The 25387-nt window shown below is 36.3% G+C and overlaps 4 protein-coding genes and 1 long non-coding RNA gene across 8 annotated transcripts; 3 read left to right on the top strand and 2 right to left on the bottom strand.

The window, feature by feature from the left end:
• The first annotated feature begins 791 nt into the window (after nt 1-791).
• Nucleotides 792-2842, top strand: LOC105179284 (Peroxidase superfamily protein). The gene is made up of 3 exons (XM_011102897.2): nt 792-1248; nt 1441-1635; nt 2076-2842. The coding sequence occupies exons 1-3, from the start codon at nt 1003-1005 to the stop codon at nt 2694-2696; spliced, it is 1062 nt and encodes a 353-aa protein (XP_011101199.1). The 5' UTR covers nt 792-1002; the 3' UTR covers nt 2697-2842.
• A 1732-nt stretch (nt 2843-4574) lies between these two features.
• LOC105179276 (uncharacterized) lies at nt 4575-4964 on the top strand. Its single transcript, XM_011102894.3, has one exon. The coding sequence runs from the start codon at nt 4631-4633 to the stop codon at nt 4862-4864; it is 234 nt and encodes a 77-aa protein (XP_011101196.1). The 5' UTR covers nt 4575-4630; the 3' UTR covers nt 4865-4964.
• A 162-nt stretch (nt 4965-5126) lies between these two features.
• Nucleotides 5127-9198, bottom strand: LOC105179266 (putative serine/threonine-protein kinase At1g54610). Of its 2 annotated transcripts, XM_088877441.1 has the most exons (8): nt 8520-9198; nt 7778-8200; nt 7163-7447; nt 6752-7069; nt 6368-6589; nt 6087-6181; nt 5749-5854; nt 5127-5610 (listed from the first exon to the last, which is right to left on the bottom strand). In XM_088877441.1, the coding sequence occupies exons 2-8, from the start codon at nt 8180-8182 to the stop codon at nt 5254-5256; spliced, it is 1788 nt and encodes a 595-aa protein (XP_088733567.1). In that variant the 5' UTR covers nt 8183-8200; nt 8520-9198; the 3' UTR covers nt 5127-5253. The 2 variants fall into 2 exon arrangements, with proteins under 2 accessions (XP_088733567.1, XP_020547417.2); XM_020691758.2 differs by lacking the exon at nt 8520-9198 and having other exon boundaries at nt 7778-8497.
• A 233-nt stretch (nt 9199-9431) lies between these two features.
• On the bottom strand, nt 9432-18369 carry LOC105179245 (uncharacterized). 3 transcript variants are annotated; one of them, XR_016063984.1, is made up of 3 exons: nt 10849-18369; nt 10216-10484; nt 9432-10118 (listed from the first exon to the last, which is right to left on the bottom strand). It is a non-coding gene; the product is annotated as an uncharacterized LOC105179245 (long non-coding RNA). The 3 variants fall into 3 exon arrangements; XR_016063983.1 differs by having other exon boundaries at nt 9432-10174; nt 10270-10484; XR_016063985.1 differs by having other exon boundaries at nt 9432-10174; nt 10270-10395.
• Nucleotides 18370-20085: 1716 nt separating this feature from the next.
• On the top strand, nt 20086-21770 carry LOC105179234 (limonoid 7-O-acetyltransferse). The gene has a single exon (XM_011102840.3). It carries the CDS (start codon nt 20287-20289, stop codon nt 21628-21630), a length of 1344 nt encoding a protein of 447 aa, XP_011101142.1. The 5' UTR covers nt 20086-20286; the 3' UTR covers nt 21631-21770.
• Nucleotides 21771-25387: the final 3617 nt, after the last annotated feature.

Here is a 25387-nt window from a genome sequence, read left to right as displayed (position 1 = left end):
AAGAGGAAGTATGATGAGTTATTGCGGCTGCATTATGTGATAGATGCATAATGATTGGAAATCTTGATTAGCTATTGTGTTTATGACTTGACTAGCATGTAAGCTTCAACTTATTGCACTTCTCTGTTCGTTTTCTACATACTACTTCCAATGAACCGGAGGAATTTCCTTTTCCTTCACAATGACGACGCAAAACTACTAGCGTCTGCCAGTATCAGCATCACATCCTTAATTCCAACATGAGACTCAGGCAATACGGCTTCCAATTTTTTTTTTCTCATTTTTGGCCCTAGAATTTGCTTTGTGTCAACGTTTGATTTCTTCTTCTAATTATCTATGATCCTGTGTCATCTCATAATATGGTTCCAACTGTTGTTCTTCTGCCTCTCCGGCTAAGCTGCACAACTGTCACTATTGTATTTAACTAACTACTCATGTGCTCGTTGAATTCTTCAGAAGAGATTATCATGCCAAAAATTGGATGGGAACCGACCAACTGTCAGTTACTATTCATCTCTGCAAATATTCTGCTTTTGCGCTCTCAAACAGTCCTCAAAACTCTTCAGTACGGTAACAGCAGTTGAAAATGATGTTGCAGGCCTGACTTACCCTGTCTGTTTTATAAGAATAAAAAGGAAAGCTAGAATAACTCTTAAAATTATTTGGATGATAGACGAGTTAAATTTGAGAATTTTCACTATCTCACAGAAGCTTATGGTAAACTATTTCACTCACAAACTGCATCCAGTCGATCCAATAAAGTAACAACAGTGACACTTGATTCATTACAGTCGTTCGCTAATGAGCAAGTAGAGTTCAAGAAATATGATACATTGTAATCACGTACGTGGCCTTTCAGGCCAAGAATTCAAAGCAAGAGTAATGTGATCAGTTCTAATCTGGTTACATATAGTTGGCTTCATTTATTGCCAAAAATGGCTATAAAGAGCTTCTTTGTGTGGGGCATTCGAACTATTAGGTTGTATTACACAAACATCGAACATGGCCTCTTCAATGTCTATTCTTGTATTGCTGTTTACTTCTGTTCTTCTGTGGTCATACTTCCCTTTTGCAAAAGCTCAGGGAGGATCTCAATCAATAGTTTCTGGACTTTCTTGGACTTACTATGATTCTTCCTGTCCCAAGTTGGAGTCCATTGTAAGAAAACAGCTCAAGAAGGTTTTCAAGAATGACATCGGCCAAGCTGCTGGGCTGCTTCGACTCCATTTCCATGATTGCTTTGTCCAGGTAATCCACATAACAATTCTCCAAACTTTTATTGGTTGGAGTTTGAGATTAACGCAGATTTTTATGGGTACCAATAGATTTTTCCTATACTCACAGTTAATGATGTTTTACTTACTAGGATAGGAAATTGAACTAATTAGAATAGATGGATGCCAAAATTTTATTTGTATTTGTTGTGTGATCGATGTATAGGGATGTGACGGTTCAGTGCTGCTGGATGGATCAGCAAGTGGGCTGAGCGAACAAGGGGCACCTCCCAATTTGAGTCTGAGGGCTGAGGCCTTCAGAATTATCAATGATCTCCGAAGGCGGGTGCATGACAAGTGCGGTAGAGTTGTCTCCTGTGCAGATATTCTCGCACTTGCTGCTCGTGATGCTGTTTTTCTGGTAACTCAACCCCATATCACTATCCATTCTTTTTCTTGAAGCAATACAAAAATCAGTAACATTATCGATTGCAACAACCCAAATTTTTTGCCTTTGATCAGATGATGATGATGACCGGTTGGTTCTAGACACTCTGGTTTAAATAACTCTAAATTCTTCAATGCACATTTATTTCTTTTCACTGGTAAAATTTGCAGGGGATGGTACATAGTGTGGACAAGCTGAAGGCCTGAGGCCACTCCCCTGGCCTAAGTGTATATACTTCTGGTTCATAATTGGCCTTTTATTTTCATGAAAAGGAACCCTTTCACCTGCTAAATTCACAGTCAAAAAGAGGACAATAAAGGACAATGTTACAACGTAACCATTTTTAGGGTAGACATCATGCGTAATATTTTCATACACGCATTAAATAACAAATTATTTGATTTTATTTGCAGTCTGGGGGGCCTGACTATGAAGTTCCATTAGGCCGACGCGACAGCCTAAACTTTGCAACCACAGCTGCAACGCTGGCCAACCTTCCGCCACCTTCAAGCAACACCACTGCCCTCATCACATCTCTAGCAACCAAGAACTTCACAGCCACCGACGTGGTGGCGCTATCAGGTGGCCACACCATTGGAATCAGTCACTGCACCTCTTTCACCAACCGACTCTACCCCAGTCAGGACCCCACCATGGACAAGTCGTTTGCCAAAAAACTGAAAACCACTTGCCCGACGGCAAATTCAAATAACACCACTGTGCTCGACATTCGATCCCCGAACACGTTTGATAACAAGTACTATGTTGATCTCATGAACCACCAGGGCCTGTTCACGTCGGACCAGGATCTGTACACGGATTCCAGGACCAGGGGAATCGTGACGGGTTTTGCCGTCAATCAAACGTTGTTTTTTGAGAAATTCGTGAACGCCATGGTGAAGATGTCGCAGCTGAATGTGTTGACGGGGAGAGAGGGGGAAGTTCGAGGGAATTGCTCCGCCAGTAATTCGGACAGTATCGTGTTGATTTTTTCCCCCGCAGGAGAGGAAAAGGAGGCCCTGTCGGGTTTTTAAGAGCTCTCCCATCATATGTTGTGGCCTTGTTCATGCATATGCTTGTGCTAGATTGAGTCCGAATAATTATGTTTGATGACTTTCTTGCAACTCGATGAATGAGCTCCTAAGGAAATAAAATTCAAGAGGGAAATTCGAAGCCGGCCATGTGAATTTGTATAATGGATGGATTAACACGGATATGATATCATATGACTTGTGTAGGTACGAACTCACGTAAACGGCATCATCAAATTCAGCACAAGAATGTTTTTGAGACAATGAAAGCGGTTTTTGATATAAAACTTGAATTAGGGTAATATAAGATGATTCCATGGAAGATTTCATTGGACTTTACCTCGTAACTTCTCCTCTCGATGACGACTCGCATAGGATGCATATAATGTCATCAGATTAGATCCGTACTCTAATTCATACATGTGTTGCTAATTCTTATGAATCATCACTAAACTTGTAAAAATTGATATCTGATAAAATACAAGTCTACAAGTTCTTTGGCATCCGCCGTTGGGAACAGGAAAATTTTATTCAAAAGGTTGTGAAGTTTATGATGCATGATGCTCATCCTATTTACGCCTCTCCAACATAAAACTTTGATTTAAATGATAATTCAGACATTGTTTTTTTCCTTTAGCAGGAAGAACACTCAACCACCCATCGTTTTGGTCTATCAATTAAAATCAAATATTATTACATCTACGATATCTGTTTGAATTTTGAGGCTAAACATACGTTCTGACATGTGTGTTGATACTTAGGTGGATATACCATTTATAATAATAGATATACTATAGAAATTCTGGTGGACATACATAATAGAGATACAATTTTTTTTAACAAGTTTGTGGGGGTGCCATACCTATATTTTCAATTTGAGTGTTTGTATCTTTACCCCTATAAACAGGTTACTCTCTAATATTTTATTTTTAAAAAATTCATAATTATGGAAGCACTCATTACTAAGTACATCGTCAAGACTGTTAGTCCCCACCACCACCAATCGCCTCAATTGGCTTTCATAATTCCCAGCGTGGGCGGCGAAAGCACATTTTTTTTGTTATAAATTTTATTTTATCTTTTACTCTATTCAATATATATATATATAATTTACATGTATAAAATTTTTATCAAAAAAATAAAATAAATAATATTATTATTACACGCATGATTTGTGTAGATTGAATGAAGTAGAAAATAAAATAAAATTTACAACAAAATAATTCAATGCACATACATACAAGTCTTACCGTCATGCTCGTCCTTGTCTGATTTTGAACATCTGTATGATGTAAGAATTTTACAAATCAATATATACTCTTGTGTTTCAAAACCACCATCAAAATCAATATACAAGTGCCATTGAGATTTTGTATTTTCATTCTCTTTAATTTAACTAGTTATTTATTTTTAAAATAAAATTGTTAATCTTGATGTACTACGTAGGGAGACTATGTCAAATGTGGTCAAGATTGAAATTCAAGCATAAAAATCCCGTTAATTATTTTTAACTAATATTATAAACATCTTTGAAGATTTTACTCATGCTGACACTTTCTAACTATGATATGGATGCAGACAAACACTATAGAACTAATTTTTAAGTGTTTCTGATGGATTGAATAATTTAGCAGCTGTTATAGGCTATGTACGTCAAATGCAATAATTATGTTGGCAGTCAAATGAAATAATCAAATAATTAATTAGTTGAACCACGTCAAAAAAGCCTGAAAATATGGACTTTTAACAACTCAGATCTTGCATGCCTAAATAACACAGCCAGCCGACAAAAGTAGAATACTTTTGTCCGAATATATCAACTTTACTTTGACATGCATGTAAGATGAATATAAGCTCTTCATGATTTCATCCTTACTTTTGCACTTATATAAATGGTGTAGGTAGACAAACCATTTCTTCACACCCATAGTCCAAAGATGGAGAAGAGCTGCAGATCATACTGTCAGTATTCATCTGAATTCGGGTGTGAAAATCGAGAAAACCCGTACGCATTTAACGGGCCAAACGCGTCCAACGATCCAGAAATGAAGCGGAAGAAGAGAGTCGCTGCATATAACATGCTCGCCACGGAAGGTAAGGTGAAAGCATCTGTCAAAGAGAGTTTCAAGTGGATCAAGACCAAGTTCAACGATGTTCGTTACAGTTTGTAACCAAGTTCGGTATTGTATAACTGTGACATGTTTGTTTATTGTTGTATGTATGACAGTAACAGAAACAGAACAATGTTTAGTCGTCAAGTAGTTTTTGTTACTCCCTGTTATTGCGTGGAATTTATCGTCTTTCCTTATTTCAGGCAAAGATTATGCTCCTGCAAATGATGTCCCCAATAAATTTTTAAATTGTATAAACTGGTCTATATTGCAAGTCACTTACAGAAATTTGATCATGATCAAAGAATTGGAACAAGAGTTAGCATTTTTGATGGTGTTGAACCCTAGTGATTGTAAAGAATCAATCATTGTATAAGTTAATTTCACAAAGAAAGAAATCAAATCGACTGAAATCCATGAACAAACACCACATTCCGGCAATTCCATGCCTAATCATTGAGAGCATGCAGCTCAAGAAGGTTTTCTTTTTCCAAGCTTCGGAATTCTCTGGAGGATGCAGACCTTTGGACCATATCTAATCTGGCCGTGCCCTCATGATGCATGTTGTAGTTGACTATATGCCTTTTAGTATTGGGTAGAGGTGGCCGGTTCTTGATATTCTTATTAGCATTAGGATGAGCTTCTGTTCTTGGAGACATTCCCTGAACTGGTCCGACAGGGGAAGGAGATAGACAAGGAGGGCTCTCTTCTTTCTGCAGTGGCTTCGCACTTGCGGAGGAGGTGCTGGTTGCGCTGCTTCCTGGTACGCTGCTAAAGATCGATGTTTCTGCACTCTTCTGCTGGTCCTGAGCAAAATGATATTAGTTCCTCATTTTTAATAGACAAGAGTTGTCAACATAACAGTGGCACTTTGTTGATGGCCTTAAATTCTCTTTTGTAGAGGACAATATGGCTAACTCTGTCAAGTAGAAGCGACGACTCACCTCTTTAGACCCTTCAGCAGTTTCTTTCGGTTTCTCAGCAGCTAGATTCTTCTTCCTTCTTTCTTTCTGTGATTGAGAACGGCGTCTTCCTTTGGAAGTACGGTGCCTGTACATAATGGGGTAGAGTCATACTTCTTGAGTAATGTGTTGAATTTCATGATTAAAATCATTATGTGTGACAATCAAGTTAACACAATAGTTTGACCGAAATAGTGAAGATGTGATGTAGTAGCTGTCTCAGTGATTTTAACAATAATGTAACAATCAGTTGTTAGTGTATTGCTAACGTCCAGTCCTGTTCCGCTCTGTAGTTAAGTGATGAGGTGTGAGTCACTTACTTTCGCTTGTCGATTATCAGAGCTTCATCGTCATCCTCAATGTGAATTACTGGTAAACCGGAGATGTCACAAGCTAAAGGGCTCGTCTGAAAGAACTGCAACAGAAATCATGTGTGTCGTTTAGAACATTTCAACAATAGGAATGGTATTTTGTTTTGATTTGATTGGGACCTATGACGGCCCTTCAAGTGCAGCTACTTCCCAAGTTAGATGCAACCATGGACAAACATGCTTAAGCAATGTCTAAAAACGGAATTAGTTAATATGTCTTGATAGCTAACCTCGTTTTGCAGAGCCGAACTTGCAGATCCACGATGGGCAGGATCGAGGGCCAGTAAAATGTTCAAAAGACCCAAAGAAGATGAAGGAAAGTATCTGAAAGCTTCTCGAAGACTCGACTTGTATGTTTGGGGAGGTTTAAGAGCTGTCGATAGTTTCAGTCTTCGGTAAAAGTCATCCGAAGGTGTGCCACAGAGTTTGAAAATCCTATGGAGCTGCTCAACCTGAATACATCACGTCATCCATAACAACAAATTTACTGCTTTTCTGTGCCAATTTGATTTGTCTAAATGCAAAGGAAACTTTTGTCTTCTTCATTAATTATTCAGACATTGTAACTTACAGTTGCATTTAACTGTTGAAAAGAACAGAAACTACTGCATTACCTCTGTCCTGCCAGGCATAATAGGCCTCCCAGCAAACATTTCAGCCATGAGGCAGCCGGCACTCCAAAGATCAATACCTATTCCGTAATCTGTGGAACCAAGCAGCAGTTCCGGCGCTCTGTACCAAAGTGTCACAACCCGGCTAGTTAAAGGACGCTTATTTTCAGTATTGAAGAAATTTGCAAGCCCAAAATCTGCAATTTTCAGCATCCCAGTTTTGTCAATTAGCAGATTGGATCCCTTAATATCCCGGTGCAAAATACCCCTATCGTGGCAATGCTTGAGCCCTGAAAGCAGTTGTTGCATATAACATTTAATCTGCAAAGATCATTGCATAAACTCAGCTATCATAAAAGATCGTAATCCCATTAGATAATGGAAGTTAAATTATAAGTTTGAATAGCTTTCGACCTGTGGTTCTGTGAGCCTCTCATCTGGTCGAGACAGGATTCTGGCTAGATCAGAATGCATATAATCGAAAACCAAATACAGACTATACTGCATCCTCGAGGTGGCTAATCCTTCAAGCTTTACAATATTGGGATGGTCCAGTTTCAGTAAAATCATGATCTCCCTGGCCATGAATTTCACACTCTCAGGTTCTGAAGTATCGAATCTAACTTTCTTTAAGGCGACAATCTTTCCAGTGTCCTTATCTCTCGCTTTATAGACATTGCTGTAGGTCCCCTGGCCTATCTGCAACATCCGGCGCTTTCAATTAAATTCAAATCCACATCCATTTCTTTTCCCTAATGCATCACCTGATTTTACCAACAGGATTTTTACTACTTGAGTAGTTCTCAAACATTATCTTGAAATTAAAATTGAACAGACTACAACTTTTCAATAACCAGCTATCAGGATTGGGGGGACACAGTTTTTAGAATCATGCGCCAGCTCTTACTCAACATTGCTGTCTCACTTAATGTATAATCTCATCAATAAATTCAAACAAAATAAGCAATCAAATAAAGAAATCAAACCAGGCTTGCACACACATCAAAAGGGAAAAGATAGAAGATTAACCTTGTCTATCTTGACATAAGAATCAGCACTTTTTGGAACTATATTCCTCAAAACATCTCTTGGAATATTATCAGTTAGCCATTTTGGCCATCCATCAACCAGCTCATCTTCTTCAGCCTTGTTTCTCAACTCTGTCCTTTCAGAAACCTTACCTTTATTCTCACCCCCATTCTTGCTAACACTCTTTCTCTTTCCCTCCACGGCAACCGCATTCCTTTCGGCCCCATGACTCGCCCTTCCTTGTGTAATATGATTTCCGTTCCCATTTCTTAATTCGGGCTTCACATCCGGACCAGTTTCCTGCCTGGAATGCCTCAAACCTGTCGACCTCCTCGCCCCAACATACCCTCCTTTAACGTATCCATTCTCCAGCTTCATCTTCTCCAGCCCCTGAGGCGGAGACATCAAGGAAGTTCTACTACTCTGAGCACACCCCATATGCAGAAACTGTCAGTATTATTAGCTAAACAAAGGTATCACTGTTTTTTGATCAGTCTGCTTGAGTTGTTGAAAGACAGGAAACATGTTAATATTCAATAACAAGAGCAGTGAACAAGAACAAGGGAACCACTGAAATAAGACATATGGTAGAAAGAGAAAAGCACAAGTGTTTTATTAGGCAGGAAAAGGAAAGACATGACGGGAAGAATAACATGAGATCACAGGCAGGCCGGCAGGCCGGCATCCACAATTTGGAATATTTACATCAATATGCTAAGAAGCAGATTTGAAGAGTTCTTACTTAGACTTAGCTTCTTCCGCTGCATATGAATCATAAGGACTGCTGCCACTGGATTTTCCCCTGCCTACAAAAAGACCAACACATCTTTTCTCATTTTGCTTCTCCTGTCTGGTAAAGACGTTATGTACACATTTGATCACCTAATTTCACTGTCATTCTAAATATACAAGAATAATTCAATTCTTATTCAGTCTGATCGAATAATTTGAGAAGCACTAGTGAGGTGATTCAGGATTAGAAAAGGAAAAACCTGTATCAAACTAAAACTTCTACTTTTGGAGAACTTGGATCCTGAATTACCACGTGGGATTCGGATTCTATTAACCTGAAAAAGTACAGAGGGCATGTATAGGGGTTACCGCATTCTACCCCGTGATAATCATAAAGTTTAAATAACATAAATAATTATACTCAGGAATGGTATTAAACTTCTTGTAATTTTAGCATATCTCAAGTTTGTTTCTATTTCATAAATAAATTCCTCTATTAGTCAAAATTAACTGAATTTATTGATATTAACGAAAAACTTAAATGAAAATTAATATCTACTCTCGATTGACTTATTACTACTCATTGTAGGTCAAACAAATTTTTTCCCACTATACCACCCTAATGACGACGAAGATATACCTCCTCATATGCATTAATTTGTAAAGGTTTGACTATAAAATAAATTAGTAATAAGTCGATCAAATTAAATATAATTTTATTTTTTTTGGTTCTTTTATTAATATCAACACTTATTTTTCAAACTACAAAAAATTTAAGTATGACTACACCAAAGAAAGAAAAATTATTATCCGTAAATAATAAGTTCAAAAAAAAAATCATGAGAAAGTATATGTGCAGACCAGCCAAAAAAATAAATAAATAAAAAATTATGGCATTGTGCCAAAGGGTATAAATCCAGCATAATCGGCACGTGCACCACAGATTCAGCTTTCAGACAATCTGTTGCACGTATATTAATTTTATGACGAGTTTTTCACCATTTCATTTAAGTCGGGGAGGATTTGTGAAGTTCATAACTATTACATAACGTAAGACGCAGTAAACTCCCATGGCTGAATTGATCCGTCTGAACATTATCATGGGACCATGTCCTTCCCTTTTCTTTTCTTTTTTTTTTTTTTTTGTGTATTTTGTCTCCTAATCACAAGAATTGGACTGTATTTTTGTATTTTTATTGACTTGGATGAACATCATCATCTTTGTTAAACAACTGAATCCCAGTCCGGATTGGCGTCTGGGTTGCGTGTTAGTTCACCAAATAGGTGGCCCCCCAGTTCCCCACACAGGATGTGTCCGAACTCCATCTCCATTAACAATGCTAGTTATAGTTTCAAACCCCATCTAAGCAGAGCGAAAATGCGGATTCAGACTTCTGTTCTTTTGGAAGCAGGCTTCGTCCATGCAGAGAGCAGCGAACGACCAGCTCAACCAAAAAGCTCGGGAACTGTGGCCGGCTCCAAGCTTAAAGATATTTTGATTATTGCCAACTAATGTAGAGTCCACTCGCCTTAAATTTCTGGATAAGTAATTTCTAGACACCAGTCAGTTCATGTATTTAGGGAACCCGTATTGAAGTTAAGTAAAATTCTGCAGACAAAAGTAGTTCCATCAGGGAGTTGGCTTCTTAAGGATGAACTGAAGTTCTGCAGCACAAAAAGATACCAATTATCAATTTTCATCATACCAGAACGTTGTCATTGGTATATCGATACAACTGCTGGCTGCTGCACATTTGTACCTTGCATTTCTACTTCAATGAAAATCAGCTACAAGACGTCTCCCAAAATATACAACTCAATTTGCCCACGGTATATGGTATATGAAGAAGACGTGTCCACAGCATCGGACGTCCAGTAGAGTTGAGCTAAACACATGATGTAGAAATGGTTCAACCACAAGAAACTAAAAAACCCATTCGACGGTTGATAAACTCAAGTCGCATATCTTGAAGACCTGGAACATCAAGAAATGGATCATCCAAGATCTACAATTCTAAAATTGGAGAGGAGGATTCTAACTTGATCCACAAAAATCTAAGCCTCTTGCGTACTCAGTTAACGTCCCCACAGCAGAACCAATTATCATCCAAACAAGAAGGCAAACTATTACATGCAAGAACCACTTAAGCCCAGTATCTAATTCCTATGTAGTAAACTGGGCATTACAACTGTAAATTGATATAGAACTCACTACAATCATGTTATTCGTTTCAGTCCAACTCAAGAAAATAAAAGCACTAGGAATAAAGAAAGTAACAGCTTCCCCAAGCAAAACAAACCACAGGAAACAAGGTGGCATCACAATAGCTCCTTAGTACCTGCCACAGCAGACTTCATTCTTGGCAATGAAACCAAAGAAGGGCCCTCGATCAGCTTCCTCAAGCTTCCTCTGTCTGATATATTCTTGAAGCTCTTTAGCCGAAGGCCTCTGCAACTCCAACGTAATCACATTCTTGTCCGTCACAGCAGCCCCCTATGACGGTGGCGTGGATAGTGGGACAGGCTTTACAGGCGCAGGAACCACCAGTCTCCTTAACGGGCCCTCAGATATATGAAAGTAGAGGAGGGTAAAGGCGGAGGAGGAGTTGGAGGTGAGTGGCAGCGGAGTCTGATGCATGGGAGTGAATGCCTCATTTTTCAGGTACAACGAGAAGAGCAAACAGCAAACGAGAGAGTGTATAAGAATGAACCGACAGAGGAATTCATCATGCAACCAAAGCGGAAAGAAGTAAAATAAAAAACACAACCTTTTCGGAACCAAGCGATTTTAACGTGTCTGTTTCACAAATCAAACAATAGGAGAAGTGCTATCAATTGTTGGTATAGTAAACCTAACAATTGGAAATATATGCACATTTTTTTAATACAATGAATTCTTTCAAGTAAAAAATCATATAAAGTTACACGCACATTACTGGAATAAGTAGAAAACAATATCGCATCCCCAAAAACATAATAAGTAAAATAAAAAATTTAGATTATAGAGATAATAATGACAAATAATCTAAATTTTAAAATTAAAGTCATTAACAAGAATAAAAACACGAGCACTTCAGATATAGAAAGGAATTTAAATTATTTTGGCAACTAAATTTACCAAAAAGAGCTTCGATAATAGAAAACAGAAAGTTATCTCTTCATTTGCAAAACAAAAGGAAATTTCTAGCTCTTATTTGAAATTAAAACAAAAGTTAAATTATAATTACCAACTAGTTTGTTAAAAAAGAATTGATGAATTTTTTCAACAAAATTGTTAATTATACAATGATCTAAATTTAGATAGAAATACAACATAAAACATATTATGTACATGACAAAATAAAATTAAAAAAAACTATCCAAATATCGCTTGATGAACATCTTATTTTATACAGGTGAGGCAAAAATAACAACCATGCTGTGATTAAACTATCTCAATTGCAAACAATTCCATACATCCTCATTGTTATTCCAGAGACTCACATGTCCAAATGCACCCCAGCTCGCCCTTATGTAACTAGCACGACGAAGACCCAGATCAAACTCTGATCCAAGCCAAACACTACTGTTTGCAGCCACTGAAACCAAGCAAAAACCATATAAACGCTACAAAACCAAATCTCGTCTCGGCAGACAGCTCAGTGCCACCAGGCAACAACAATTGTAAACCAAAGAATACAATATCACCATCAGAGTACAAGATATGAACCAGATACTTTGTCGACATATATCCACATCAACTATAGAGTCCAGAATGACAAGAGTTTACGAAACTTTATGTGAATGTCCAAGTAATAACAATTGCATCCAAACTATAAAGAGGAAAAACAAAAAGGACACACACTTCCAGTGTTGTCCATTGCATATCCTACCCTCCCCTATTTAGTCCTATTGCTTTGAGCAGGAGATGTGAATAAAAAAACCTTCATACATCACCTCGATAATCTGACCCTTACAAAGAGCATGCTGCTGACCAAAGTCGCAACTGAGGGCAAGTATGGAGACAATCACGAAACTCGGGTGATTGCCCTTAGCGTGCATATCAGAGAAAAGGCAATTTAAACACTTTGTCTGATACTGCATTCTGAGGAAAGCACCCTGCCAACCAAACATATTAAGCAAACTACATCACCATGAATCTATCTTGACCAATGAAAACTACAAATTCTCAACACCTCCACATCAATGGGAGAAGACAAACCACATCTATGCTTACAGTTCCAAAAAAAGAGGGAAGAGAAACAATGCTACTTCAGTCTAAAGTCAGCATCAATTAATGCCACCAAAGTTGCACTCAGAAAACTAGACTACAAGCGACTGGCAAATGCAAGCAAGTAAAAAGAACAGAACTAAACTACTATACAACACAGCAAGCTATGATCCAAATTAAAAAATATAAGAATCTAGGACTTCGTCGACATTTCAATAAATTCCTGGTTGATTCTGAAGAAGATCGATCATTCAATTACAAAGCATATATCTAGAAGCACTTCTATGCGCCAAGGAGGAGAACGCAGGTAGAACAAATAACCAGAATAATAGAAAAGAAGGAAGCGCCTGACAACCTTGCCCTTCGCTTGTCTTCGGCTTTGACAAGTCCTATTACGAGATCAGTGAGCCGACATACCCAACCCTAACCAGGAAAAGAAAAAAGAGGCCCAGGTTGCAGATTAATAACTCAAAGAACTCTCACCTTAATAAACAATTGCTTGCTTGCCAAAGCCTACTATAAACTACATTCAACTAACCGATGCCTGCATTCAGGAAGCAAATAGTTACGACAAACTCCAAATGAATCAACCATGTACACTAAAGATCCTGCTACCGGATGCACAACAAATAGCAAATTTTAGAAGTCCAACAAACCACTTATGACATTAGCACATAATGTACAGCATGCAAAGCCTAGTACAGAGCTATCTCCTAACCAAAGGTGAAGTGAGGAAAAAAGTATCACAACACTTGGATGATATCACCAGTATGAATTATCAAGTGCATCAGAGAGGCCCCAAAGACTCTGGTACAAGAATTTGAAAAATTCAAACCTCAATAGTGACAACACAAACAACAACAATAAGTATTGACAACAAGAAGCAGTAGCAGAAACTGAGAAAAGCACCCTAACACCATATAAAACATCATCCAACACCCAGCAAACTACTGAACCTTCCACCTTCCTTGACCAAAATATCTCAAATTTTCCTGTTAATGAATAGAACAAGATATATCACATCCATGCTTACAGTTACCTAAAAAAGAAAAAGATAGTTTACTTCTGGATTAAAAGAGGAAACATCAAAACGGGGCTAATCCTGGAGGAGGTCACAACCAGTTAACACCAAGAGGCATACTTCTGAGAAAAGAAGAGCACGACTTTAAGCAACAGGAGAAACAGTCCTAACAAGAAAGAGCAGAAAAGAACTAATATGTTACAATCTCAATCACACCATCTGTGCAGCCAAAGCAACATCTGGCAAACCAAGAACTAAGCTACCGACTCTGTAACAAATTCCACTAGTGGACCAACTCTCACTAGGCCATGCGGTTTCACACATCATTACTGAATGCTACCCAAGCAATAAATAATCTGAAGCACAATACAAGAAGGAAAACCAAACCTTTCCGAACATATCCCAAAATTCCCCTTCAAAATCTAGAAAACAAGTTCATTATTCAAATATAAACCATACACCTAAAACAGCTCATTGAAGTAAAGAACAAGGATCAACAGAGTGGTTTCACTCGTAAACAATATACTGAATGCAACCTAAGCAATCAATAATCCAAAGCAGAATACAAGAAGGAGAACCAAACCTTTTCCAACCATATCCCAAAATGCCCCTGCAGAATCTAGAAAAGAAGTTCATTGTTCACATATAAACCATATAACTAAAAGAGCTCATCGAAACTACAAACAAGAATCAACAGACCTAATTACCAAACCAGTCATTGGTATATGCCTAATCTAGAGACCAAATTTACCATTCAGATGCACATTACAGATAAGGACGCTTTTATCTCAACAAGAAGCAATAGAACTAAGAACCAAAGTTAGAAGAACGCAGATTCAAACATGTCTCCCACATTGTCCATGACACACTTTGTTTTGTCCTTAACCTGACATCTTTCTCCAAACCTAACACCCAAATAAAAGCCCCACAATATCATGATCAGGTAATCTCACTTAAATGCCCCTAACCAACACATATTTCCAATCTGGATACAAGATAAGGAATCAAAATTGCAACGTATTACCAAGTTCTTTCAGCAGAATCTAGAAACCAAATATAAAGCTTATGTGAAATGCAAATAGCAAGAAGCAATAAACTAAAAACCAAAATCACAACAAAAGAATGAGAAACACGGAGACCGACACACGAATTCCCTCGTGTCCATAGCATGTCTTGTTACCATTTTTCACATCCTACTTCACCAAATTGCACAGATAAATGCCCAACAGTAGAGAAAAAATGGGGAGCTCCAAATTGCATATCTTGGTTTTCCCTTTCTCATGGACTATCTCTGAAATTGATAACAGGATGCCTTGCAACCAGGAAAAAAGCCCCAAAATGCAATTAAATAGCTTGTTCCTAAGTCAAGACCAATTATTATTAGAAGAGAAGAGAATGAATCAAGGACTACCACATTACACCTAAATTCCCCTGCAGAATCTAGAAACCAAATTAATCATTCAGGTGTACATAACAAAACAGAAGGGCTCACATGAATGAGAAGCAACAGAACTAAGAACCAAACTTTGAAAAAAGCTAACTCAAACCTGTCTCCACCATGACACACCTTGTTTTGTCCTTTCCTCTCCTCTTTCTCCATACCTTACACCCAAATAACAGCCCCAAAATGCAGACGATAGGTTAAACCACTTACATACCACTCACCAACAAACAATTCCAAGCAAAATACAAGATAAAGAATCAGATTTGCAAATTATTTCCAAGTTCCTTTGCAGAATAAAGAAACCTAATTATCATCCAAATATAAGAGCTAAAGTGATATATGCAAAGAGCAAGAACCAATAGAACTAAAAACCAAAATCACATTGGGAATAATGAAAAACACAGAGACTGACAACTGACTTCCTCTTGTCCACAGCACACCTTGTTTTTCCCTTTCCGAACTCCTACATCTCCAAGCTCCTAAAAGATACATCCAACACCAAAGAAAATTTCATATCTTGTTTTCCCTTTTTCACGGCCTATTTCTCATAAATTCGTCACTGGCATGCCATACAACCAGAAAGAGTCGCAAAATGCAAATAAACAGCTTGTTATTAACTCTGACCACTCTTATTACATCAGCAAGAGACATAAAAATTAATAATCCCAATCAGATGAGAAGAGAACGTATCAATGACTATCACCTCAAACCTAAATTCCCCTGCAGAACATTCAAATCTACATAATATACCAAAACGGCTTACATGAACGAGAAGCAATAGAACTAAAAACTATACTTAGAAAATCCAGACTGAAACCGTCCCCACAATCGTCAATGACACACCTTGTTTTATCCTTTCTTGCCATCTTCCTCCATACCTAACACCCAAAAACAGCGCCAAAAATCCAGATACCTGGTTGAACAACTAAAAACCACTAATCAACATATAATCCCATTCAGAATACAAGATAAAGAATAAAAAATTGCAACTTTTCTTCAAGCACCCACTGCAGAATCTAGAAGCCTAATTATCATTCAAACATAAGAGCTCATATAAAATGTAAAGAAGCAAGAGGCAACAGAACCAACAACCAAAATCACATCGAAAAGAATGAAAAACATGGAGACCGTCACCTGAAGCCTGTCCACAACATACTTTATCCTTATTCACATCTTCTCCAAATTGCTCAGAGACATACGCACACCAAAAAAGGAGCTCCAAAGTGCAAAAGAACAGCTCCATATCAACTTAAGCCTCTTATCACCTCAACAACACAACTTATAACGACACTGATCAGAACAAAGAATCAAAGGAACTTCCCCCAAATTTCCTCCAAAAAATCTAGAAACCAAATTAATCATCCACTACACAATACGGATTGAGGAGTACTTGCATGAATGCCAAAGAGAAATAAGCAATAGAACTAATAACCAAAACTATACTAAAAAAAGGGATACTGAAAATTGTCTTTCCTCTCGTTCACACCTTTAAAACAGGCTGAAATGCAAATAAAGCGCTCAATATTAACTTATACCATTTATCACTGAGTAGACAATTGACTCCAATGCCTAGTAGCATCCTTCTAACCAACGCCGCAGACAAGAATAAAATAGCAATCACCAAAAAATCTATTGGATTAGAAACTGACTACCCTTATCATTTGCCCCAGAGAGATCCCGTGATTTCTAACCACAAGTTGAAAAGTTTGAACCGAAATTTAGAATAATAGTAACAACACAACCAAAAACGATAACCAGCAGGTCAAATAAATGGAGATAGTACTCGCCTAGAAAGAAATCTAGGGGAGCACCTTACCGACCAACGATATCAATATATTCAACACCTAAGCAGACTACTGATTAACATTCCATCCGCATTTACCAAAGAGACATCAGCATCAACTGTCAAGATTTTCCGTCATTGAATAAATCTCATATTTCTGCTTATGATTTGCAGCAAAACAGATAGGAAACCAACCCGTCAAACCAGAACCACTCCCCATGAACATTCCACAAGATAGGCAAGGAAATCCTTTCCATAGTCGTTCTTTTGCTAGTTCTTTGAATTCCTGAAATTCTTTCTCTAGTTCTGCAAATTCTTGAAATTATCCTCTCAATTCCACAAGTTCTTGAAATTCTTTCTCTAGTTCTGTGAATTCTTGTACTCTTTCTCTAATTCTGCGAATTCTTGTCATTATTTCCCTAGTCCTGCAAATTCTTGAAATAATCCTCTTACTCTTGAAATTCTTGAAATTCTTGCAATTCTTTCCCTAATTCTGCAAATTATTTAAGTTGTTCCTCTCGATTCCACAAATTCTTTAAATTCTTTCTCTGGTTCTGTAAATTCTTGTAATTCTTTACCTAAGTCTTCAAATTCCTTCTCTAATTCTGTGAATTTTGTAATTCTTCTAATTCCGCAAATTCTTGAAATTCTTTCTCTAGTTCTGTCAATTCTTGTCATTCTTTCCCTAGTTCTGCGAATTCTTGAAGTTATTCCTCTAATTTGCGATCTTGAAATTCTTGCTCACCTTTGTGAATTCTTGTTCTTCTTCCCCTAATTCTGCAAATTCTTGAAATTCTTTCTCCGATTATGCGAATTTTTGGAATTCTTTCCTAATTCTGCAAATTCTTGGAATTATTCCTCAAATTCCGCAAATTCTTGCTCTACTTCCATGAATTACCATGACAAAACGAAAAGGATATGAGCGGGAACACAAAACCGACATATCATGTGATACCCATACTTCACATAAATCCTCCGCCTTTACATACAAGCGAACGAACCCCAGAACTGAAGCGATAGAAGAAACATGATCCAAGCAAACCATGAAAACCTAAATTACCGCTCTCTCGCGAATCAAATTCACCCGAAACAGAGGAAACTTGATACCAAGATTCCTCAAGATCAAAGCAAATAGCATCATACAATCAACTAACAATTCAGACAAATCCTTCAATTACGCGAATACCTAAGAAACATTAACCACAAATAAATTCGAACAGCAGACGCGACACCCTATCAGTCCTAAACAACATAAGCACCGATGACAAATATTAGTGAACCATGGGTATGTGCCAAGAGAGGACGATGATAAATATATAGACGCTGTCTGGCGGCGTTGACGGATGAGATTAATTTGATCGGACGTCACAGAATAAATTGTATTATTCAAATCGGGGTTTGAGTCGGTTTCGCGGAGCGTAGGTCGGTGCCCAACGGTCATTTAACTCTCTGCTTTCCGGAAATTTCGCGCGCTTTTCGACCTTTTTGTGTTTGGGCTCGGGCCGGATTAGTAAATGGGCTTCCTTGTGGTTAGGCCCAACTAGATTGAGTGCACAATTTTGGGATGAAGTCCAATGCCAAGATCAGTTGGGCCTTGAATTTTAACTTTGCCCAATTGCAATTCTGTCCTCCTATAGTTAGAGTAACAATAAAACGGGGGTAATTTTACTAATAAAGCGGCTTACCGGATATTCTTTCCACCGGGTCCTAAAGTAGGCTGGTATCAACTACTCTTAGGTTCATTAAGATCCCAAATAACATGTTTATTCTTTGGCTGGCCATTTGGGAAGATTATCTACTCTTGATAAATCATGAGTTAGCTACTTCGATAGGATTTGTATTCTTTATACTGATGGACAACCTGAAACACATAACCATCTATTTTTCATTTGTTGATTTTCAACCCAATATATCGACTCTATGAATATGCAGATGCGGTTATCTTGGCCTTGTCATAATTGGGATGTGGACATTCTTTGGGCGTCAAAGAAATGGAGAGGACAATATGTGGTTCATCATTGGTCAAAGATTCCAGTAGCTTCAATGATCGACTAACTCTTTAGCTCATATAGTTGTCGAGGAGATTAGACATAAGATTGTTAATACCGATTTATTAGTTAATCTTAGTACTATAGCACTATTTAGATTATGGAGGATATCCTGGTCACATATACCTAAACTCTCTAATTGACGGTATTATGCATGTATATCTTTATTTATCTATGCAATTTATCATTATTAGAACTATAAAACTACACTGTTATTTTTTTCTTTTAAAAGAAAGACAAAATATAAAAGTCTCTCCTTTACTTTTGTTATGAACTCATTAAATAATTTGAATAAATTAAAAAAAAAAGTAATGGGCAGTAATTACACTAAATTTTAAAAGAAGCATTGTAATTAATAACTTTTAATATTTATTATTACTTATAAATGAGTATGGATTGACTTTTTGTATTTTTGAAGATAGAAACTTAAACCGAATTTTTGTGCAATTTACAAAAGGATAAGAAATATAATTTATAATTAATTTAATTATTTGAGTCTATCCAACGTCTATCCGCGAGTCTTGTGTAAACCATTTTTATGGTGTAATAAAACATGTATTTAGTCTTGGAATATAAATGCATCAAAGCTATATATATATATATATATATTAATTGTTCGAAAATCATGAGTGTTGAAATGTAATAAAGAGCTGCATTTATTTTCAACTAGACAATGTTGAAAGTGGTGATTCAATTCAAAACACGGCTACGTTCAGAGAGCCGTAATTTTTGAATAAACTAGCCCCGAAAACAGGCATACGTCACGATTGGATTTTTCATTCTAAATTTTATTTTGACTTTTAGAAAAAATACAAACAACTTTTTTGTAATATCGTAAATAAGCAAATTATTCTTTATAAAAAAATAAATAGTAATTTATCTTCCTGTATTTTTTAAAATATAACAATTTACCCTCTATAATTTTTAAAATGAAGAGGTAAATTACTTCATTTTAAAAAGTATAGAGGTGTAAATTGTTATGTTTTGAGTAATATGTTCATTTTCAATATTAGAGGAATAAATTGCTATTCACTCTTTATTTTTTATTCTATTTATATATATGATTATGCTACAATGGTTACACTATTTGTTTTATTATTTGAAATAGAAAATTGAATACAATACTCCTCCGAACTGATTCTCACAAATAAGACAAGCATCTGTAGCATCTTTTCCTTTGACTTATCTCCTTTGAAAGTTGTTATTTCAGTAAAAGATTCAGCCGTCTCCAACTGATAAACCTTACTGTTTTTCATTGTTTCCATCCCCAAATGATCATGGATGTGGAAATCATTTCAGTTGAGAGGATTAAGCCATCTTTTCCAACTCCAAATCACCTTAGAAACTTCAAGCTATGTGTTTTGGATCAGCTGATTCCTGCAGCCTATGGTCCGGTTGTCGTTTACTACCCGAACGAAGGTGCTGCCAGCCATTTTGAAGTTCTTGAAAGGTTTGCTGTGCTCAAGAAATCACTCTCAGAAACTCTAACCGGATTTTTCCCACTCGCGGGCACGATCAGAGACGATGTTTCTATTGATTGTGATGATCACGGGGCTTGTTTCACCACCGCGAAGGTTAAATGCACCCTGACTGAATTTCTTGAAAGCCCTGATCTTAAGATGATCGCGCAGTTGCTCCCGTGTGGACTCAAAAGCGCTGGAGCTTGTGTGACTAACGTCCAAGCAAGTGAATTTGCATGTGGTGGAATTGCGGTTGGGCTGTGCATATCCCACAGGATTCTTGACGGAACTGCCTTGAGCACTTTCCTGAAAAGTTGGGGTACTGCTGCTAGTTCATCCGTTGAGAAGCTCGTTTCCCCTGACTTCTCTGCATCGGCACTCTTCCCTGCCGCTGGCGTGTGGCTTAAAGACGCATCGATGGCGATGTGGGGTTCGTTGTTCAAAAAAGGCCAGTTTGTAACCAGGAGATTTATGTTTGATGGCTCAGCAATCGCCTCCCTCAAAGATATGGCAACGGGCACAAGTCGAACGGGTAAGCCTACACGTGTGGAGGCCGTCTCCGGCTTCATATGGAAATGTGCAATGGCTGCATCTGAAGAGAGATTCGGCTGCAAAAGACCTTCTCTGCTGACTCATATAGTGAACCTGCGCAAAAGGGCAGCTCCAAACTTCTCAGAACAGTCCCTTGGCAACCTGATTTGGATGACAAGTGCGAAATTCACAGGAGGGACGGAAAATCTTGAATTTCCTGAGTTAGTGGACGAAATAAGGCGATCCATATCGAAAATTGATGCCGACTATGTGAAGAAACTACAAGGCGATGAAGGATCAAATATGATGCAGAAGTATCTCAAGGAGATTGTAGAGTTTAGCAGTAAAGATGTGGACTACTTTGGGTTCACCAGCTGGTGCAAGTTGGGGTTCTATGATGTTGATTTTGGGTGGGGAAAGCCTGTATGGGTCAGCAGCATTGATTCAAGTGGACCATTTTTCATGAATCTTAGTGTTCTGATGGACAGCAGATGTGGTGATGGAATAGAAGCGTGGGTGACCTTGGATGAACAGGAGATGGTCATATTAGAAGGCAATCAAGAATTCAAAATTTTTGCTTCTTTGAATCCAAGTCCTCTAAGCATTGGCAATGCTGCTGCATAGTGTTCAAGAATATAAACATTCCTGGAATGTTAGGTGAGCAAAATTTCCCATATCATGTACAGGAGATTTTAACTCAGATCGCGTTTGATTGGATATGAACGAATTATATGATTAGTACAATACATTTATCGTGTTATTAACATATAGTTCATGGAAAGTGATCAATTGCACAGTAAATATATGATACTTGCTATGTCATTAATTTGGTTCGATCGAATCTAATTTGCTTAAAAAACTTCTTGATGGAACCAAGTTTTGTGTCCTAACACTTTTTACAAGACCAGTTCATTTAAAATTATTCCACAAAACTTCAGTATATAGCGATAAACATTACTTAAGTTGATTGTCGTGGTTCACTAATTAATAGAAGGGCAAAGTACGACTACCCCGTTGAAATTTGACATAATTATAAATTCATTTTTGTTATTTAAAAAATTACAAATACTCACCTTAAACAACGAAATGTTATTCATAATTATATCAAATCTCAAATAAAGTAACTATAATATACCTTAATAAAGTGATTCGAGGAGAGATGGTGAAGTTGACATTGTATCTGGTGTTTGGAGCATTGAGTGTAAGTGTAATACGGAAAATTCTTATCTGTATCAAATTTGGTCGAATACACTTGTTATGTGATGGTCACTTTTTTTGAACTGTATGCCAACACATGACAAATATATTATACTTGCTATATAATTAATTCAGATTTAATCAAATTGAGTTGGAACTAAAATTTCCCATATAGTACCGCCAATGCACAAAAACATCATACATTCACAAGAAAACAAAATTATGTGTTAAAATCCATTTTACCCCATAACAAGCATTGAGTACAACATGTAAATAACCTAACGAAACTATAAGTGGAATGATATATTTCCGCATATTTTACTAAAATAATCGTCTTAACTTACATATGAAAAAGAACTACCTTCTAACATTGCTCCAATGAATGTTACCGGCCATATTTTTATTTGATAATTGCCCCATAATATCTTATAATTATTGTAATTGACAAATTATAAAATTAGTCTTATATGTGTAGAGGTGGCAAAAAAGTGCTGTAAATATTGGATTGACAATTTTAATCCTATAAATTTTAATTTAGTGTTAAATTTTGATCTTTTCGACCAAAATTATCCAAAAATTAGCTGGACAAATAGGGATTTAAGGATTCATTTGGCAACTGATCTCAACTTAAATACGTGGAGTCTTATATGGTTGCTGACGTGGCGTGAATGTGGTGGGGAGCTGAGCCCATGGAGGAAGATGGTGACAAGAAGGAGTCGCGAGTGGGAGGAGTTAACGACAAACAAAGGATGTCTAAATGCTCAAAACTTGAAGAAAATTGAAATTAATTGGTGGAAAATGATCGTTGGACGATGGGCTTTCCAGTGGGGATGGTCTAGAGGTGAGAGGACACCGAAAAGCTGAGAATTGAAGACTTGTTTAATTTGCAATAAGTAGGGGTGGTAGATGAGTCGAGTCGGCTCGACTCGAGCTCATATTTGGGTGTTCTCTCGCGAGCTGGTGAATATTTTTTATTTTTTTTATATTTTTTTATTTTTGAATTTTTTATATATTTAATTTTATATTTCATATTTGATCAGTTTTATAATTAAAATTGACCATATATTATAATTATTAATCAATATCATACATTTTATTTTGGATAGTAATAAATTATGGTACTTTTATTTATACATTTAAGCTTTATATAAAAATAAATTTGATCAACAACTTAGTAAATTATAATTTTTTATAATTAAAATTATTATTTAATATGACATATATAAACTTTATGTTATATTTTAATATATATTTATTTTACGTTATATTTTTCTTAAATTGACAAGTAATTCACTTATAATTTTTTATTATTTATAAATTTATGTCAAAATTTAGTAATTCCTATAAATTAATCTAAAAATTATAATAATAATAATAATAATAACAACAACAACAATAATAATGATGATGATGATGATGATGATGATGGTGGTTGAACAATTCTAATTATTATTTTATTATATATATAATGAGATTAAAAAGTTTAATCAATAAGTACGATATCTTAAAATTCGGGCACCTGATTCATACGAAATTTAAATATATACAAGACTGTGTCCATTAGATCATATCCGACGGTATGATTTAAAATCACATGGCCTGATTCAACGATACACCGTCTTGAATGATTACTCTTATGTTTCGAGTACGATATCTCAACATCCGTATATCCAATAAATCTAAAATTTTACCAAATATATTTTTTTGTAAGTTTTATCATATCTAACGGTCAGATCTGAATTTTAATGGCCCGATTAACCCATATTTTTCAACAATATAAGATGATAGTTAATCAATGTTATACGAACATTTATAAATATATAAATTTGACAAATTGTTAACATATATTAATTTCAACTATATATATGTAAAAATTTGATGATTCGATTTCATTATTTAAAATAATAATAATAATAATAATAATAATAATAATAATAATAATAATAATAATAATAATAATGATGATGATGATGGTTGAATAATTCTAATTATTATTTTATTATATATATAATGATTAATGAGATTAAAAAGTTTAATCAATAATTATGAAATCTTAAAATTCGGGCTCCCGATTCATACAAAATTTAAATATATACAAGACTGTGTCAGTTAGATCATATCAGACGGTATGATTTAAAATCACATGGTTTGATTCAACGATACACCGTCTTGAATGATTACTTTTATGTTTCGAGTACGATATCTCGACATCCGTATATCCAATAAGTCTAAAACTTTACCAAACATATTTTTCTGTAAATTTAATCATATCTAACGGTTTGATCTGGATTTTGATGGTCCGATTAACCCGTGTTATTCAACGATGTAAGATGATAGTTACATCAATATTATACTAACATTTATAAATATATAAATTTTGCAGATTGTGAACATAATTAACTATATCTATATAAAATTTTATGATTCGATCTCATGATTTAAAATAATAATAATAATAATATCAATAATAATAATAATAATATTAATAATAATAAAAACCCTCTTTCTCTCTCTTATTCTCGTTTGTTCTTCCTTTTTCTTTCTTTATCTCTTTCTCTTGCCATCTCGGTATCTCCGTTCTTTTCCCTCCCTTATTTCTTCCCCAAACCCATCCCTTAGAACCCTAGCCCCCAAATTCACGGCAACAACAAAGGCAAGTCGGCAACGAGGACACCGACGAGTGCGGTTTCCTGTTCAGTTTGAGTTTTACTTGGAGTTGTTCTTCGATAAGTTTGAGTTTTACTTGAAGTTTCAGTTTGAGTTATTCAACACTTACTTCTCACTTTTGTGGATTATTGGCCTTTTGTAATACGGGAATGGAAGATAAATATGTTTGTATGACCTATCTTTATACTGGGATATTCACTGATTATCTATTCAAGGGTTTATGCTTTCTTCTTATCTTATTTATAATTTGCACTCTTCTAAAGATCAAATGGGCATTTACTATGTGGTTAGGGATGTCGAGGTCTTGAAATTGCGAATACCATTTGGCGCTGCTTGGAGGATTGGGGTATCGATGGTAAGATCCACACCATATCTGTAGATAATGCGTCTGCCAATAATTCAGCTATTGAAAATCTGAAGATTTATGTAAAAAACAAAAGAAGACTACTTTGTGAGGGAAAACTATTCCACGTAAGATGTTGCGCCCATATACTTAATCTCATTGCTCAAGATGGAC

This window comes from Sesamum indicum, linkage group LG2 (assembly GCF_026168435.1).
Source record: "Sesamum indicum cultivar Baizhima isolate 11 linkage group LG2, ASM2616843v1, whole genome shotgun sequence".
NCBI lineage: Eukaryota > Viridiplantae > Streptophyta > Magnoliopsida > Lamiales > Pedaliaceae > Sesamum > Sesamum indicum.
The sequence above is the reverse complement of the archived record's forward strand: the minus strand, read 5'-3'. Positions and strand labels throughout refer to the sequence as shown.

Excerpts from the sequence above, each read along its gene's own strand:
- LOC105179284 (XM_011102897.2), top strand. The coding sequence starts at position 1,003 with ATGGCCTCTTCAATGTCTATTCTTGTATTGCTGTTTACTTCTGTTCTT. Across the intron at positions 1,249-1,440 it reads TCCATGATTGCTTTGTCCAG|GGATGTGACGGTTCAGTGCT; the intron begins GTAATCCACATA and ends ATCGATGTATAG. Across the intron at positions 1,636-2,075 it reads CTCGTGATGCTGTTTTTCTG|TCTGGGGGGCCTGACTATGA; the intron begins GTAACTCAACCC and ends TTTTATTTGCAG.
- LOC105179266 (XM_020691758.2), bottom strand. The coding sequence starts at position 8,215 with ATGGGGTGTGCTCAGAGTAGTAGAACTTCCTTGATGTCTCCGCCTCAG. Across the intron at positions 6,590-6,751 it reads TTATGCCTGGCAGGACAGAG|GTTGAGCAGCTCCATAGGAT; the intron begins GTAATGCAGTAG and ends TGATGTATTCAG. Across the intron at positions 5,611-5,748 it reads CTGCTGAAGGGTCTAAAGAG|GACCAGCAGAAGAGTGCAGA; the intron begins GTGAGTCGTCGC and ends CATTTTGCTCAG.
- LOC105179276 (XM_011102894.3), top strand. The coding sequence starts at position 4,631 with ATGGAGAAGAGCTGCAGATCATACTGTCAGTATTCATCTGAATTCGGG.
- LOC105179234 (XM_011102840.3), top strand. The coding sequence starts at position 20,287 with ATGATCATGGATGTGGAAATCATTTCAGTTGAGAGGATTAAGCCATCT.